Source organism: Zingiber officinale, chromosome 1A (assembly GCF_018446385.1).
Source record: "Zingiber officinale cultivar Zhangliang chromosome 1A, Zo_v1.1, whole genome shotgun sequence".
Taxonomy (NCBI): Eukaryota; Viridiplantae; Streptophyta; class Magnoliopsida; order Zingiberales; family Zingiberaceae; genus Zingiber; species Zingiber officinale.
The window spans coordinates 193,673,113-193,690,043 of record NC_055987.1 but is presented as its reverse complement, the minus strand read 5'-3'; the positions used below and the strand labels follow the sequence as shown (position 1 = coordinate 193,690,043).

At 44.8% G+C, this 16,931-nt stretch overlaps 2 protein-coding genes across 2 annotated transcripts; both read left to right on the top strand.

The window, feature by feature from the left end:
* The first annotated feature begins 1,213 nt into the window (after window positions 1-1,213).
* Window positions 1,214-4,356, top strand: LOC122038999 (U-box domain-containing protein 8-like). Its single transcript, XM_042599004.1, has 2 exons — window positions 1,214-2,540; window positions 4,070-4,356. Exon 1 carries the CDS (start codon window positions 1,379-1,381, stop codon window positions 2,480-2,482), a length of 1,104 nt encoding a protein of 367 aa, XP_042454938.1. The 5' UTR covers window positions 1,214-1,378; the 3' UTR covers window positions 2,483-2,540; window positions 4,070-4,356.
* A 1,993-nt stretch (window positions 4,357-6,349) lies between these two features.
* LOC122009131 lies at window positions 6,350-10,509 on the top strand. Its single transcript, XM_042565149.1, has 4 exons — window positions 6,350-6,695; window positions 6,749-7,002; window positions 7,344-7,478; window positions 9,393-10,509. Exons 1-4 carry the CDS (start codon window positions 6,350-6,352, stop codon window positions 9,555-9,557), a joined length of 900 nt encoding a protein of 299 aa, XP_042421083.1. The 3' UTR covers window positions 9,558-10,509.
* The last annotated feature ends 6,422 nt before the right edge of the window (window positions 10,510-16,931 follow it).

Here is a 16,931-nt window from a genome sequence, read left to right as displayed (position 1 = left end):
ATCTCATACTAAGTATCTAATCTAGTGATCCACTTAGACTTTTCATCTTGTGTAGCCGTACTAGGACTTCTATTACATAATTTCCAACTAGGTATTCCATTACTTAGACCCACTAAGACTTCTATTACCTAATTTTTAACTAAGTTATTTACTGACTTTTCTAATTTTCAGTTAGAACTTTTCATTGTCTAACCTTCCGTTATAATTTTCCCAATCAAATATCTAGTCCTTTCTTAACCTATTTAACTTTTCTCTTACACATTATCAAATATCGAAATTCAAACTTGAATCAATCAAAACTTAGTCAAACTGATTAATCTTGATTCGAATATGATTACACGAACGACGACAACTTCACTACTTCAATAATTATGACACACTAATAATTGTGAGTAGAATATTCATGTCTCGAGAAATCAATATACAATTTTATTAGAAAGTTATAAACCGGAGTCAGGCAGACCAAGCGAGTGAATTGAGCTCGAGATAGGTCCACCACAAAGTCAACCATATCGCATTCACGAGTCAACGAAAATTATTCATGGCCGTGAAATACGACTTGGCTTCCACTATTTTCTATCTTGTCAACTTCAATCTGCTGACCTTTTTGCTGAATAAATTATACACGGTGAACAATCCCGGAAACTAGGTAATTAAATCTTTAAAGATTAATAAAATTTGACCGATAAACTACTCCAGTAATCCACCAATTGGTTTTAAAAAAATGGCACGCGGCATCATCTCTTAGTTACCACAAGAAAAGTTATCAGCGATTTAAAAAAAGGTCAAAGGCGATACATTCTTATATTATTCCCTGCCAATGTAGTTTTAGATAGATTTCGCAGCAAGTTTATTGATCGATCGGTGACATTTATTTTCCCTTAATTTTAGTATTTTATGTACGACTTTGACCGATCCCCGTTGACAAATCTTTGCCGAATCTTTTAATTGTTGATTTTTCTTTCACGATCGTTTGACTTTTATGGACGAAGATCACCAACAACGGGCAGCTGATCCGCCAATCTACAAGGCTTTGAATTATTGAAGCAAAATTTTAAAAAAAAATGAATAAATAAATAAATCCGTACATATACTATACTAAAAGACAAAAATTGAATTAATATATAGTGATTAATTTAAAAAGGGTTTTTAGAGGCGATGGCATTTTGGTCATTGTATTATTTATTTTATCTTCCCCATTAACTCCCTTCCCTTCCCTTCCCTTCCCTTCCTTTCCTCTCCTTTCCTTTCCTTCCAAAACCTTCAGCGTAGTCCTCTTTCTTCTTTCGTCTCTACTGCATCTTCTGGAATCTATTAATTACCCTCCTCCGCCTCCGCCTCCGCCTCCGCCGTCGCTTCAAAACTCGCTCTTTTATCCATGGAAGTGGTGGAGGAGTTTCCGGAGGACTTCCGGTGCCCGATTTCTCTCGAGGTCATGACCGACCCCGTCATCCTCTCCTCCGGTCACACCTTCGACCGCCACTCCATCCAGCGCTGGCTCGACTCCGGCAACCGCACCTGCCCAGTCACCAACCTCCCTCTTCCCCCCTCCCCCTCTCTCATCCCTAACTACGCCCTTCGCAGCCTCATCTCCTCTTTCCTCGACGCCCGCCGCCCTCCCCACTCCGCCGCACCGGCCTCCACCCTCACCTTCCTCGCCTGTCTCTCCTTCCCCTCAGACGTTGCCTCCCTCTCATCCGTTCTCCGCCTTGCGCAGTGTGGGGGCGCCGCCGGCCGCCGCCTCGTCACCGACTCCGGCGCTGTCGCCGTCCTCCTCCGCCACGCCGCTGCCACCGACCGCCCAGACCTCCAGGACCTCTCCCTCCGTGCCCTCCTCCACCTCTCTCTCGACGGCGACGACGCCCGCCTCGGACTCGTCGCTGAGGGTGCCCTCGACCCCGTTGTTACCGCCCTATCCCCCGGTTGCTCCTCCTCATCCGCCCTCGCCTCCACGCTCCTCACCAGCCTCGCGGTCGTCGAGGTCAACAAGGCCACCATCGGAGCCCACCCGTTCGCGATCCCGCGACTCGCTGCGCTCCTCCGCGACGGCGACGCGCGGGAGCGGCGGGAGGCGACCACTGCCCTATACGAGCTGTGCAAGTTCGCGGATAACCGGCGTAGAGCCGTGCGCGCCGGCGCTGTGCCTCCGCTTGTGCGCCTCGTGCGCGAGGGCTCTGAGAGGGCGGTCCGAGTCCTGGGTCTCCTTGCCAAGTGCCGCGAAGGGAAGGATGAGATGCGGAAGACGATCGGATTCGTGAAGGCATTGGTTGAGGCCTTAAGAGCAGGGAGCCCGAGGGCCATCGAGCACGGCCTCTTGGCGCTCAACTTGGTGTGTTCGGAGAGCAAAGGCATGGCCTTGGAGGCCATTGAAGAAGGCGGTTTGCAGCTTTGCTCTCTCTTGTTCTGCGACCTGAACCAGAAGACGAGAAAGAACGCCATGGAATTGGCTCTCACTCTGCAAAACGCAAATCAATTTTCTTGAACACAATTTACTATCGCACTCCATCAATTCTTGGAATGCTTCCTTCAAGCAAACATAGGTTAGTTACTGAATCTGCAGTTGCTTTCTTTACTTCATATCTTACGCCTGAAAGTAACAAAAAAAATTTATATATATAACTTAGGATTCCGGAGGTGTTGTAGGAATAATTACTAGTGTTTATATGTTGTAAAGCATCATTATCTGAATCTTTCATGATTCAATTAGAATCCTATATATCACACACTGCAGTTGCTAATGCTTGGGAAGATCATGTGCTCACATATATAGTTCAGTGGTAATTTTCTGATTCATGCCGTCTTGATTATTTCACTCTATCTCTGTTGAAAATGTTTAGCATGTACTGAGTTGGCAAGTAATATATTTTTAATGCTTGTTCCCCTTTAATACTACATTATCTCTGACTATTCCTGATCAGACATTAAAATTCTATGTGGCTATTACATAAAAATTGTCTTTTGATTGGATTCATTGAGATGTCAGTAGGTAGATCAGTGGCTTTCTTTAGAAACTTTATGGCTTTCTTTTGTTTGTTGCAGTGTAATTTGGGTCGAATGTAGGAGCCAGTATATGAACCATTTTTTTGGAATCCTGTTGGCATTTGGATCTTAATTTGAGTGTACTACAGTTGCTGATGTTTTATTGCCCTGGAACATTTTATTACCGACAACTGAACGAACAAGCTTGCTATTGCTTTAATGTGCTTTTGTATACTTGGGAATCTTAGGTGCTTGAATTACTGTTTTTGTGCCATGACAAGAACATGTAGGACATTTTGAGTTTTACCATTCGATTAGCACAAGTGCTGTACATAAATTTGTTCATGTAATATGTGGTTCGCATAACTTCAGAATAACTTGACACATGATAGAAAAACAAAAACTCCTATGATCTACTTTTGTCAAGAGTTGCTCAATCATTGTAACGGTCTATGGATTACAAAAGATAAGTGCTTGAAAAATCAGCTGGAAAACAATGGCTCAACGGAATACTACTGTCAATGCAAGTCCTAAGGAAATTTGCCATACACAATAGAATGGCTCAAACTTTGTTACCAACTTAAACTGAAAGAAAAATATCATCTAATCAGACGTTTACCGAGTGCTATTTCAAAAGCTGGAAATGTGAGTGGCTGAAGGGGAAGAGAACACTAGAAAGAAATGGCTAATAACCCCCATAACAGTAGATGGAAATATTCTGTGAAGTTGGAAATAAATGGGTGATAGAACTGGAAAGAGTGTTGTGCAGGTGCGCAGGCCTTGCAGACAGGAAGTAATTTTCTAGAGTAGTTTCAGTAATAATTGTAGCCCACTGGAGCTACAACCTGCTTGAGTCAAGTCTACTTTTGTTAATGATTTATTTTCCTTGTGCTGCCATCTTGATCACTTAATGCGAGGACAATGTGCATCTGAGGGCATTGAATATATATCCAACAAGAAGAATTGTCAAAATGTTTATTTACTTGAAAATGTTAGAGAGTTGTCTTGTTCAATGTTAGTACATCATATGTTCATCTCCTGAATTGGTTCGACTTGATTGCTTATGGATAATGTACCATCTTTATGTTAGCTCGCGGGAGAAGGAAACCAACCCAAAAGAGCTATGCAAGGAGTTTTGCAAGTCACATGTCCAAGGGATTGAGCAATTGTATCACGACTACATGAGTCCTATTGGAGGACTCAGCTAGAGAACATGAGTTGTAAATGAATAAATGGTGGGAGGCTATGTTTTGTAGTGTTGATGTAGTAAGAGATTTAGTGGAAATATTGCAAATAGTTTCTGCGTTCATGTCTGTTGACTGCACTGATCGAGTATGTATTGTTATCGACTATTCGTTTGAATAAATTCAGACATGTTAAAGAATTATATATGAGTTTAAATTTTATATTATCTAAATCACGTAGGTAAATATCCAAATTGTGTATTCAGTATCGATTTTGTCGTTCGTTTACATTGTTATGATGAATTAAAAAAGGTAGATCCGCTACCTTAGCGGATATAGAGGGAGGTTCATACAGGTATACATGTCATAGGCGCATGGCGGGATAAACCTCAGGTCGTCAATTCCTGAAAATCGACCCCTGGTCATTACGTCAGAAATACCATGCGCCCACCGTCTGTGCTACGCTTTGGGGGTTTGTTACGATGAATTAAAGTTACTAACATGCGGTAATCGATTAAAAATTTGGAAAAAAATTAATTTTTCTTTTCTGATTAAAAATTTATTACTCTTAATACGATGTATCGAATTAATGATAATCAAGAGAATTAGATGAGTACATATAACCTATATGTCATTTCAAGCTTTTTTAGTATATTAATCGATTGTGCTCGTCTAGTATTCTTGATTATATTCATGTCTTCAAACATCAATATGATATACCATATTGAGAGTAGTGAATTTTTAAATATGAATCAAATTTTTTAAACATATTCTTATTCAAAAATTCCTTGCTCTCAATATGACATATGGAAATGATGTTTGAGAGTATGGATATAACCAAGAGAATTAAATGAGCACATAAGATCTTGTTCTATATCATTCGGAGCTCTCTAGATCCATCAGTCGATTTTTGTCAAAATCGATTGATAGATTTAGAAAGCTCATAATAACATAGAATAAGGTCACATGTATTCATCTAGTTCTTCTAATTATATTCATATCTTCAAATACCAATTCTACATCATGCGGAGAGCAGTAAATTTTTTTTATCATAGAAGGTTTTTTATTTTTATTTTTAAAAAATAGTTTAATCAATTATGAAGTATAACAATTGATTAAAGTTACTATTTATGGTTATAGAATTTTCTAAATTGATTATTACACGGTAGCAAATTCCATCCATAATGAATCAGTCATGATCGGTTCTAAGCCCGGATAAAGGAGGAGGATTGCGTTAGGTTACTAATTAGTGTTAAAACTATGACAAATGTTCAATGAATAGATTCATTAAATTATTGTACTAATACTAGGTTGTTCTCCGGAAGGAACGCATTGCAGGATCTAACTATAATGTCTCGTATTTATAGCATTAGGTGCTTGATTGAAAATAAAAAAAAAATATTTTTGGTAATCTAGCCTAAGTTTAGTTATTCATTTTCTTCATTACAGTTATAGTCTAGCAATTGTTGCATATCTGTTGTTTGGAGGTTATAGTCATATTTTCTATTTGTTAACAATATGGAAGCAATCATTGTAATTGTGTCAACCTATCATCTTTGCAATCTGTTAATATAAGGCTCAACTTAGCATCTAACCTTAGTTATTTGTTAATCCGCTAACCTTAGCATCTAATTGAAGGATGATAAGGCTCAACTTGCTTCTATTCAATTTTGCAGCAAAACAAACCTTCCTTGAGTTTGTGTATCTTTTAGTGATTGATGGTCCAACTTATCTTCATTCGGGCCCTGGATTAGGTCTGTTGTGAAATTAACATCAATGAGGAATTAATAAATATAAGATACAGGACTTTTGTAACCCTACAATATCAATTGTTTGTGTCTGTGCTTTAATTAGTATGACAAAGTTTAAAGAGAAAATGAATATGTATGACATTGAAGACCAAACGATCGAACAAAAACAACAAATCTTGCTTTTTCATGGCAAGAACAAAAAGCATATAGACAAAGAAAGATGTTGTTAAATCTCAATAAGCTTTAATTTGGAATTCATACTGGAGCAAGGAAACGCACTAGAGATCTCTAGACAATGCATTGTTCAAAATTCAAACATACTAACATAATTACTGATATGGATATGGCATAGGGCAGAAGAGTAGTTAAAGAAAAGAAGAGGGGCAATTTGGTTATTTTACTGTAAAAGCCCTTTTAGGGTACTGTAGACGGCGTATGGAAGGGGGGCTTGGCTGCTTCGGGTTTTTTCCTGCTTCCGCCGCCAACAGTAACCACGGGGAGCTTTCCTCCTTCTCTCACACTCCTCGACCGGCACCGACGACAGCCGCCGGTCGCTCCCCTCCTCTTCTCCTCTACTCTCCCTCGCCTTCGGTCATCACCTCCTCTTCACGACGCCGCTGCCGGACAGACGGGCCACCGCTCTTCTCCCTCTCCCCCTTGCGACACCAGCGACGATCGCCTATCTCCTCCTCCTCTCGTCCCGCGGCTAGCACCGCAGTTGGTCCTCTTCTTCCTCGCCGGTGCCGCCGCCGGCTGCCACCTCCGCTCCTCTCCTTCCTCCGTCCGCCGCCGAAACACCAGAAACGAAGACAATCCTTTCTCTCCCACGCTTAGCTTCCCGCCGATGCTCCTCTCTCTCCTCTCCTCTCGCCGGAGCCACCTCAGATCCGTCTCCCTCTTCCTTCCGGCGTTCGCAGCTACCTGCTGGTAGCTTCCTCTCCTCCTCTCGCAGTTGGCCATCGTCGGCACAGCATTGCCGCCGCAAACTCATCCATCTCGCAGCCCCCTCTGTTGCTGGTCGACGCCATCCACAGACAGGCAACATCAGTCTTCGGCGATTGACGATGTCCTCCAGACCATCCTCATCAGTATGTGTCCCTCCGATCCATCCGGTCATACATGTTTAATTACGGTCCAGCATTCCGCGTGGTTCCTTTCATTTAGATTGTCTCCGGCCTTCGTGTCGTTATTGTGTTCGGGTCATCGCGCCTATCTAGCTTGTGCACTGTGTTCCAATTTATGTGTTGACCTCGTCTTTGTGTCGTGTCCCGGCCTGTGTGCCGATCTCGTGTCTCGGCCTACGTGCCGATCTCATGTCCTGGCTTGCGTGTCGATCTCGTTTTTTGATTTATGTGCTGATTTCGTGTCCCGACTTGCGTGCCACTAATACCTCCCGACCTGCGTGCCGGTGTTTTATCCCGACCTGCAGCTTGTCTTCCGGTTCTGTTCCACGTTCGGCTTTGCGTCGTCAGATCCCGCTCTTCATCCTGATCGGGCGTCGTCTACTCTTCCGGGTCACGACAACTCGAGTAGCGTCCCATCCGAGGGCGCCCCCTGGGTCAGGGTATGTTTTCTGTACTCGCCCCTCGTTCATTTCATTATTATATTATTAGCCTGTTACTTATACATTCGTTGGATCTGCCTCGAGGCTCGGGGTATCAGGGACCAAGGGGACCTGGTCGTTGGTTGCAGGTTGCATTGACCAAAGGACTTTAGAAGAATTGGTCAACGTAGAAGTCATCTTAGCATAACCCCTTCCGGGACGTCGCGACTCGGTCAACATTCCATCCACCTCATCCGGCGGTCCGTCTGACTCAGATTCCGGACAGGATCAAATTTGGCGTCGTCTGTGGGAATCTCCTTCACCTGTTCTGGAACGTGAAGATGGACGACGTCGGGAGGTTCTCTGCCATTATCACAGTCCCGGAGGATCCCGACAGACATATTATCTTCTATCCTCACTCCACGGGTATTCGGGAGTTGAGGGATCGAGTGGAGCTTCAGCTGTCCGATAGGTTAGTTTTCCCATTATGTTTTTTCCCTGACTCCACGGGTATTCAGGAGTCAAGGGACCGAGACAAACCCTTAGCCGGTTGGCACGACTCCCCGATCAAGTACGTTATCAGCTCTACTCCCTTTTTACGATTATAGAAGCTGTTATAGCTCCCTGATAAGAGAGTAAGATCCTAGTACTTGATCAAAGACTAGGGCATTCGATTTTTGATCGGACACTAGGGGTCCAGCTCCCCACTCATACATTAGGGACACAACTCTCCGCTCTTACACTAGGGACACAGCTCCCCGATCATTGACTCGTAGTACGACTTCCCGATCAGGATCTAGGGCCTCACTCTATGATTACAGGTTAGGGGCTTTACTCTCCAATCAGGGACCAAGGGCCCAGCTCCCCGATCAGGTGTACTACAGGCTCTGTACCCTTCACCATGAGGGTCTGTATCCTCTTACTGCTACAGGCTCTGCACCCTTCACCATGAGGGTCTGCATCCTCTTACTGCTACAGGCTCTGCGCCCTTCACCATAGGGTTCTGCATTCTTTTACTGCTATAGACACTTCACTCTATTATTACTACATGCTCTATATTCTCCACCTGTTTTGCGTCCTTTTACGTTTACAGGCTCTGCTCCCTTCACCCGCGGTGTTCTGCTTCCTTCTATTGCTACAGGCTCTGTTACCTTATATATGAGTATGAGCTTCACTTCCTTTGGCGACCGGGGCTCAGATTATTCTCTCCCTGACTCTGCAGACATTTGGGAGTCACGGGATCGACACTATTTTTCTCCCTGACTTCACGGGTATTTTGGAGTTGAGGGACCGAGACAGATCCTTAGTCGGTCGACACCACTCCGCGGTCAGGTATGATAAAGGTTCTCCTCCCTCATATTGCTATGAGCTCTGCTTCTATGGATTTCAAGGCTTATCCTCCCCCGGTCGAGGTCGAGTTATTGCCACTGGTCTCGGACCAAGGTATCACCACCGGTCTCGGATCGGAGTATCGCTAACGATCTCTCGATCGAGCTTCCAGACCAACTCTCGATCGGACTTCCAGATCAATGCTCGGTTGATCTTCCAGACCAAGTCTTGGTCAAACCTCCAGATCAAGTCTGGGTCAGACTTCCAGATCAAGTCTGGGTCAGACCTCCAGATCAATTCTTGGTCAGACCTCCAGATTAATTCCTGGTCAGATCTCCAACACATTTCTTGGTTAGACCTCCAGATTAATTCCTGGTCAGATCTCTAGAATATTTCATGGTCAGACCTCCAGAGCATTTCTTGGTCAGGTGATAACCATGATTTTGGCTATATTATCTTGATTCATAATGCATGTTTTAATGACATTTTCATAGCTTAATCTCACATTTTACATCATATCTCAATATTGCATTTGATTTTGGACCTAATTGTAAATTAGTTAATTTTCATGGTATTTGGTGCTAATATTTGATTCTTATTTTGTAGGCATCAAAAGGGTCATGGACCCGATCAAATCAGATCACATTTGGGCTCGATTCTAAGGCTAAACGAGGTGATCAAGCTGTGGATCAATTTGGACCATCCGTTGAAGATCGGAGAGATCTGGGCCATCCATTGAAGATCTGGTCCATCCGACCTAAGGGAGAGTAGATCTGGACCGTCGATGAAGATCAATACCCTTGGATTAGATTTTAGGCAATCTTTCACCGTTGATTTATCTCAGAAGCATCTCAGCCATCCGATCAAAACTGAGGAGGTTTAAAAACCCGCGTGAGAAGCTACAGTAGCTTGGGCTCGGCGTTTTCGCGACACTGTGCATCTTCTTCTCTTCTACTCCGCGACGCCGAGTTCCCATTCCCGATTCCAGATCCAGATCTTCCTCTTCTTCAACGACGGCGATCTTGAGCTTCCGGCGTCCATCTTCCGGCGATCAGAGAGTGTTGAGGGAGGTTTCTCGGTGCGTCTCGGCTTTGTTCCACCGCTACGATCTTGTTTGAGGGAGGTTTCTTGGACAACGATTTTCGCATCCAACTGAGCTCAAAGGGAGGTTTCTTTGAGTCTTAGATCCGTTTCCGTTCTCCATTCCGCAGCAAAACTTGGATGAATTGGCCATTTGATCCGGTTTGCACATTCACAGAGTTAAGCTCTGTTTCTTCGGCTGTTGGGATTATCAGGTGATAAGGAGTTCGAGGGGAGGTTTCCAAGGACGATGAGCATCTACTGGTAATAATTGGAAGTTTGGTGATAGCTGTTGGGTGTTGAGGGGAGGTTTCCGATGCACTTTTGTTTACACAGCAGAATGGAGAAGATAAGATCCGGGATTTGGTTGAGGAATGTTTTAGGGTTTCTGTTTACTTTTGAATGTTACTGAATTTGCCATGTCTATGCTCAGATCTACAGATCTGATAATTTCCTTTGTAATTTGAATTTCTGTTTGAGATTTGTGTGTCTGATTTCAATTTCTTGCTTTCAACCCCCAAATTTTAGATCTAATTTCTGATTAGTTTAGTAATACTGATACTAACTGTTTGTAGGGTTTTGTGATTTAGTTAGCAAATTAATCTTTGTGACTATGATCTTGACTAACCGTAGGATGCTTAATTTGATGTTTAGATTACTACCTTTGTTCAATGCTTTTGGGACTGAATTCTTGAGCTTGACTGATGAAATGGTTGTAAGTGAGAATTGTATGTAGTTTGGTTTATTAAATGGGGTCAAAGCTATGAGTTTGATTGTTACTGTAATGGGTAGTTGAAGAAATTGATTCCATGATGTTTGATAGATGAGAATGCTAAATAAACTTTGTTGAAGTGAGGAATCAATGTGAATTAATTCTAGAGTTTGAACACACTTATTAGTTACCCTTGGAAAGAAAAATACGACTTGGGACTCGTTACTACAACACTTGTTTATATTTTAATGAGTTTCAACTTTAATTAATTTGGAGTGCCTCGTGACATGCAAAATGGTTAACACCATCAGGCCTCCAAAGCATTTCTTGGTCAGGTCTCCAGATCAATTCCTGATCAGGCCTCCAGAGCCTTTCTTGGTCAGGCCTCCAGAGCATTTCTTAGTCAGACCTCCAGAATATTTCCTGGTTAGACCTCCAGACTCTCGCCCCAGTGCGAGTTATAAGTGAGCATGCTCTCACGCCCAATGATCGGCAGATCAGGTCCCAGACTCTCGCCCCAGTGCGAGTTATAAGTGAGCATGCTCTCACACCTCCAGACTCTCATCTCAGTGCGAGTTAAAAGTAAGCATGCTCTCACGCCCAACGACTGACAGGTCGAGTCCCAGACTCTCATCCCAGTGCGAGTTATAAGTGAGCATGCTCTCACGCCTCCAGACTCTCGCCTTAGTGCGAGTTATAAGTGAGCATGCTCTCACGCCAAATGACCGGCAAGTCGGGTCCCAGATTCTCGCCCCAGTGCGAGTTATAAGCGAGCATGCTCTCACGTCTCCAAACTCTCGCCTCAGTGCGAGTTATAAGTGAGCATGCTCTCACGCCCAACGACCGGCAGGTCGGGTCCCAGACTCTCGCCCCAGTGCGAGTTATAAGTGAGCATGCTCTCATGCCTAACGACCTCTCAGTCTGCACTCATCGCTCACTTGCCACTATGCTCAACACTCATCATACTCGCTCCACTCGCCGGTCTGCCCGTCACTGATCATGCACGTTTCGCTCACCGCTGTTACTCGGTCGGCACTCACCGCTCACTTGTCGCTTTGCTCGGCACTCATCGCATCCGCTCCACTTGCTGCTCTGCCCGGCACTCATTGTTCGCGACTTAATACTCTGCTCGACACCCACCGTTCGCGTCTCAATCACTGCTATTCCCGACACCCACCATTCGCGTCTCAATCTCCGCTATGCCCGGCACTCACCACTCTTGCCTCACTTGTCGCTTTGCCCAGAACTCGTCCCTTGCATCTCCCTCATCGCATTGCCCCACATCTAGCGCTCGGTCGACATTTTCTCGGTCGCGCTCACGACTCTGCTCGCACATCATTCTCTTTATTACGTGGTCGCGATTTATTGACGCTCGGTCAGTATTTTTCTCGGTCGCGCTCACGGCTCTGCTAGTCCATCATTCTCTCTATTGCTCGGTCATGATTTATTATCGCTCAGTCGACATTTTTTCAATCGCCCGGTCGTGATTTATTGTCACTCAATCGCACGCTCGACACCACTCACCCTTCATTTTTCGATCCGCTCAGCATTTTTTGATCCAGGTCGACCTTATTCAATGGCTTAGTCGTGATTTACTATCGCTCGGTTGATACTTGCTCGGTCGCGCTCACAGGTTTGCTAGTCCATCAGTCTCTCTATGGCTAGGTCGTGATTTACTGTCGCTCGGTCGTCATTTTTCTCGATCGCGGTTACTCTAGCCCGGTAGACATTTTCTCGGTTGCGCGTTTGATACCACTTGCCCATCGTCTCTTGACCCGCTCGGTTGTCGCCCTATCGTCCGATCGACATTAGTGTTTTACTTCTCGATTGGCATGTACATAATTGCCCGATCGGTCTGATTAGCATCGCTCGACCGTCTGCTCGATATCGTTTGATTTTTCGCTCGGCCTCCGATCGATCGCTTGCTCGGTATTGCTCGGTCTCTCATTTAGCATTCGATAGATTGCCCGCCCGACACGACGATCAGACTCTGCATTTAGGAGGGATTTTGTTCTTAGTTTGGTTGAGTCTAGTCAGTCGGGCTCGCGCCTCCTTCGACTAGACTTGAAGGGGAGGCTTGTGATTTGAATATGACATAGGACAGAAGAGTAGTTAAAGGAAAGAAGAGGGGTAATTTGGTCATTTTACTGTAGAAGCCCTTTTAGGGCACTGTAGATGGCGTATGGAAGGGGGGCTTGGCTACTTCGGGTTTTTCCCTGCTTCCGCCGCCAACAGTAACCACGGGGAGCTTTCCTCCTTCTCTCACGCTCCTCGACCGGCGCCGACAACAGCCGTCGGTCGCTCCCCTCTTCTTCTCCTCTACTCTCCCTCGCCTTCGGTCATCACCTCCTCTTCACGACGCCGCTGCCGGACAGACGGGCCACCGCTCTTCTTCCTCTCCCCCTTGTGACACCGACGATGATTGCCTATCTCCTCCTCCTCTCGTCCCGCGGCCAGCACCGCAGCTGGTCCTCTTCTTCCTCGCCGGCGCCGGCGCCGACCGCCACCTCTGCTCCTCTCCTTCCTCCGTCCGCCGTCGAGACACCATAAACGAAGACACGCCTTTCTCTCCCACGCTTAGCTTCCCTCCGGTGCTCCTCTCTCTCCTCTCCTCTCGTCGGAGCCGCCTCATATCTGTCTCCCTCTTCCTTCCGGCGTTCGCAGCTACCTGCTGGTAGCTTCCTCTCCTCCATGCACAGTTGGCCATTGTCGACACAGCGTTGCTGCCGCAGACTCATCCATCTCGCAGCCCCCTCTGCTGTTGGTCGACGCCATCCACAGCCAGGCAACATCGTTTTCGGCGGTTGACGATGTCCTCCGGACCGTCCTCATCCGTGTGTGTCCCTCCGATCCATCCGGTCATACATGTTTAATTACGATCCAGCATTCTGCGTGGTTCCTTTCATTTAGATTGTCTCCGGCCTTCGTGTCGTTACTATGTTCGGGTCTTCGCGCCTATCTAGCTTGTGCACTGTGTTCCAGTTTATGTGTTGATCTCGTCTGTGTGTCGTGTCCCGGCCTGTGTACCGATCTCGTGTCTTGGTCTATGTGTCGATCTCGTGTCCCGGCCTGCGTGCCGATCTCATTTTCCGGTTTATGTGATGATTTCGTGTCCCGGCTTGTGTGCCACTAGTACCTTCCGGTCTGCGTGCTGCTAGTATCTGACGGCCTGCGTGCCGCTAGTACCTCTCAGCTTGCGTGCCGGTGATTTATCCCGACCTGCAGCTTGTCTTTCGATTCCGTTCCGCGTTCGGCTTTGCGTCGTCAGATCCAGCCCTTCATCTTGATCGAGCGTCGTCTACTCTTCCGGGTCACAACAACTCGAGTAGCGTCCCATCCGAGGGCGCCCCCTGGGCCAGGGTATGTTTTCTGTACTCGCCCCTCGTTCATTTCATTATTATATTATTAGCTTGTTACTTATGCATTCGTTGGATCTGTCTCGAGCCTCGGGGTATCAGGGACCGGGGGGACCCGGTCACTGGCTGCAGGTAGCGTTGACCAAAGGACTTCAGAAGACTTGGTCAACGTAGAAGTCATCTCAGCATAACCCCCTCCGGGACGTCGCGACTCGGTCAACATTTCATTCACCTCACCCGGTGGTCCGTCTGGCTCAGATTCCGGACAGGATCAATTACTATTGTCTAAATTTCATAGCTAGCCAGCGAGATTGAGAGAACAAAGAAGCACAGAAGCAGCGTACTACCCTTTTCGAGGAGAAGTCGTTCTACTTAGCAGAGAAGCATGGCAGTGAGGTGAGATCCCAAGGGTGCAGTCTGAAAAAAGATGGCGAGAAGCACGAATGCAGAAAAGCTGAGTCAGTGAGGAGAGGAGCCCATTGGCGCAGCAGGATTATAACTTAGTAGAACCACGCCTCAAACAAAAAACAGACAAGAAAATGCATTCCTTAATGACCCTTCAGCAAACAAAAACTTAGCATATTAAAGTAGCAAGTAAGTAGGAGTGATTAGTCTGCCACTGCAACATTGTCTTCGATATCCAGAATAGAGACGAAAGCATGATTAACGAAACTAGAAAAAGTATCACCAACGAAGAATAATACTATGGCTAAAAGAGCAGTAGTAATCTATAGGAAGGAACAAGACCGATATTTATAGATTACATATGCACATCGGTGAGTTTGTGAACCTGGCAATGTGGGAGGGAGGCCTCGGCCTCGACGGCCACGAGGCGGCAGATGTTGGTACCGGTCTGGGCGGGCCGCCACTGTGGATCACCACTGAGCAATGGATGGAGGTGGACTGGAAGGATCAAAAAGCGAGAAGAGGAAGTCGCGCAGCAGGGCTTGTTGGGCGGCAGTCCAAAGTCCGTACCAAACGAGGTAGAGGTTGATTGGGGACAAGGGCGGAGCCATGCGCCCGGGTAGCTGATGGCAGTCAAGATGAAAAAAATCTGAAGTTTACTTTGAAAAAAAAAACACCATAAGAGAAGAAGGGAGTAGCCCGGATGACGATGTCGGCATAGCCCACAGTCCGAATAGATCATCTAGGTTGGCTCCGGTAGTGATTGGGGAGGAGAGCCTTGGCGCGGCTAGATTTGATGCTTCCGGCCAAGCAAAAGTGGCGGTGGATGTTGGAAAAATGTGAATGAAACACGATTTATGAGTATTAGTGAGTGGCATTCCAACTAATCAATAGTGTATAAGGAAATATGAATCTAAGCCGAGTCAGACCTGTTGTAAAATAAAGTAATATAAACAGTATTATACTCGCACAAAAAATAACATGCAATAGACAGATAAATAAAGGATTAGGGTTTAAAATATATTTATCCGGTTGAAGTGTCGGCATGCCGACTGTCCTTAGAGAATTTATTACCGCCTTACGGTGCAAAGACTCTCCAGCAAAATTCCCCCAAGATCCGACAACCGCTCATCTCGTCCGTAGGTGCACTCCAAAACGGACGCGACACTCGGACCCAACCTCAGATCGCCGGAAGACCAAGCCTCAGGACAAGAAAGCAGCGAAAAACTCGATGAGAAGAAAGCAGAAAACCGTGCAGAATGAATCGCACAGAGAACGGAGAAAGCTCGAGGCTTGAGTGAAGAATAGAGATCCCTTCCTCACGCGCGGAACAAAACCGAAAAACCAAACTCTGGTTTGGTTCAGACTGAACCAAACCAGCAAAAACAGACTCGTGCTGGGGATTTGCACCCCCCCTGCGCGATTAATACGTGATGTCCGGTTTATGGATTTCCGGCTCGAACCCCCCAAATCCACTCGATTTGGGCTTGGCCCGCGCATGCGTGTAGGTCCCCTTATCATTGCTAAGCAAGGATGGAAGAGCTTCCTATATAAGTCCTTCCAAGGTTCTCCACTTAGCAATGTGAGACTAAAAATACTATAAAAAAAATACTTTGAATTTAAAACAAAATTCAACAATACCTTCTATAAGACCCACGAGGCAGCCACCTCAGGGACCGGCGCTTAAGAAGCGCCTTAATTTTTTTTTTTTTAAAACATATACTTATCTAAATATAGAACCCCTACAGATCCATATGAAGTGCAGCTCTTAAAAGATCTCTAAAACTATCGCTTGCATATCTTCCTTTATCTCTTCCGCAAGAAGAAGAGTCACGCTAATCTCTCTAACAATCAAAGTTTTGTTGATCTCTTTCTCTCTTCAAGGAACATATCCTTTAAAAATAGTAACTTTCTTTCTATTTTTATATATCATGCAACTTTGTTTCTTTCTTTCTCTCTCTCAAATATCATTAATCTTATGAATTCTTATTTAATTCAGCAACCTTTCATCTCTGGTTAAAGATAACACGATCGAAATGCTTATGCGGCTTGATTTTAAATATGCCAATGATAGATAAACTTAATTACTTATAGGAAAACTATGTTAATTGACATACAATTTCTCTGATTTTTATTATTTTCAACTTTTTTGTTGAATGTTTCTAATGTTCAAGCCCTCAATGAACATTTTGTTTAAGTCCGCCGTAGTTTTAAGATTAGATAAAAATATGATATAATTTAGCATGTTGGTATTTACATATATTATGATTTAATGAATTTTTCCTATATTTAGATGTTGAAACTATTTTAATCTATGAATTATTGATACATATTAATATTTAGGCCTTTAGCAAACATGCCTCCTATAAGAAAACAATTGTTTGGAGTGAGAAAAAGGAAGAAAAAATAAAAGGAAGAAGTTTTAATTCAAAATCAAGTAAGAAGTCTTAATAAGTATTTCACTAGCAGCTAAAAAGCTGAGCAAACAGAAGTAGTAGAACAAGTAAATCAGGATGGTACTGATAATAAGTTGAATGATCAGAAACATAATGAATTGAATGAACTTCACAATGAAAATTCAAAACAATATGA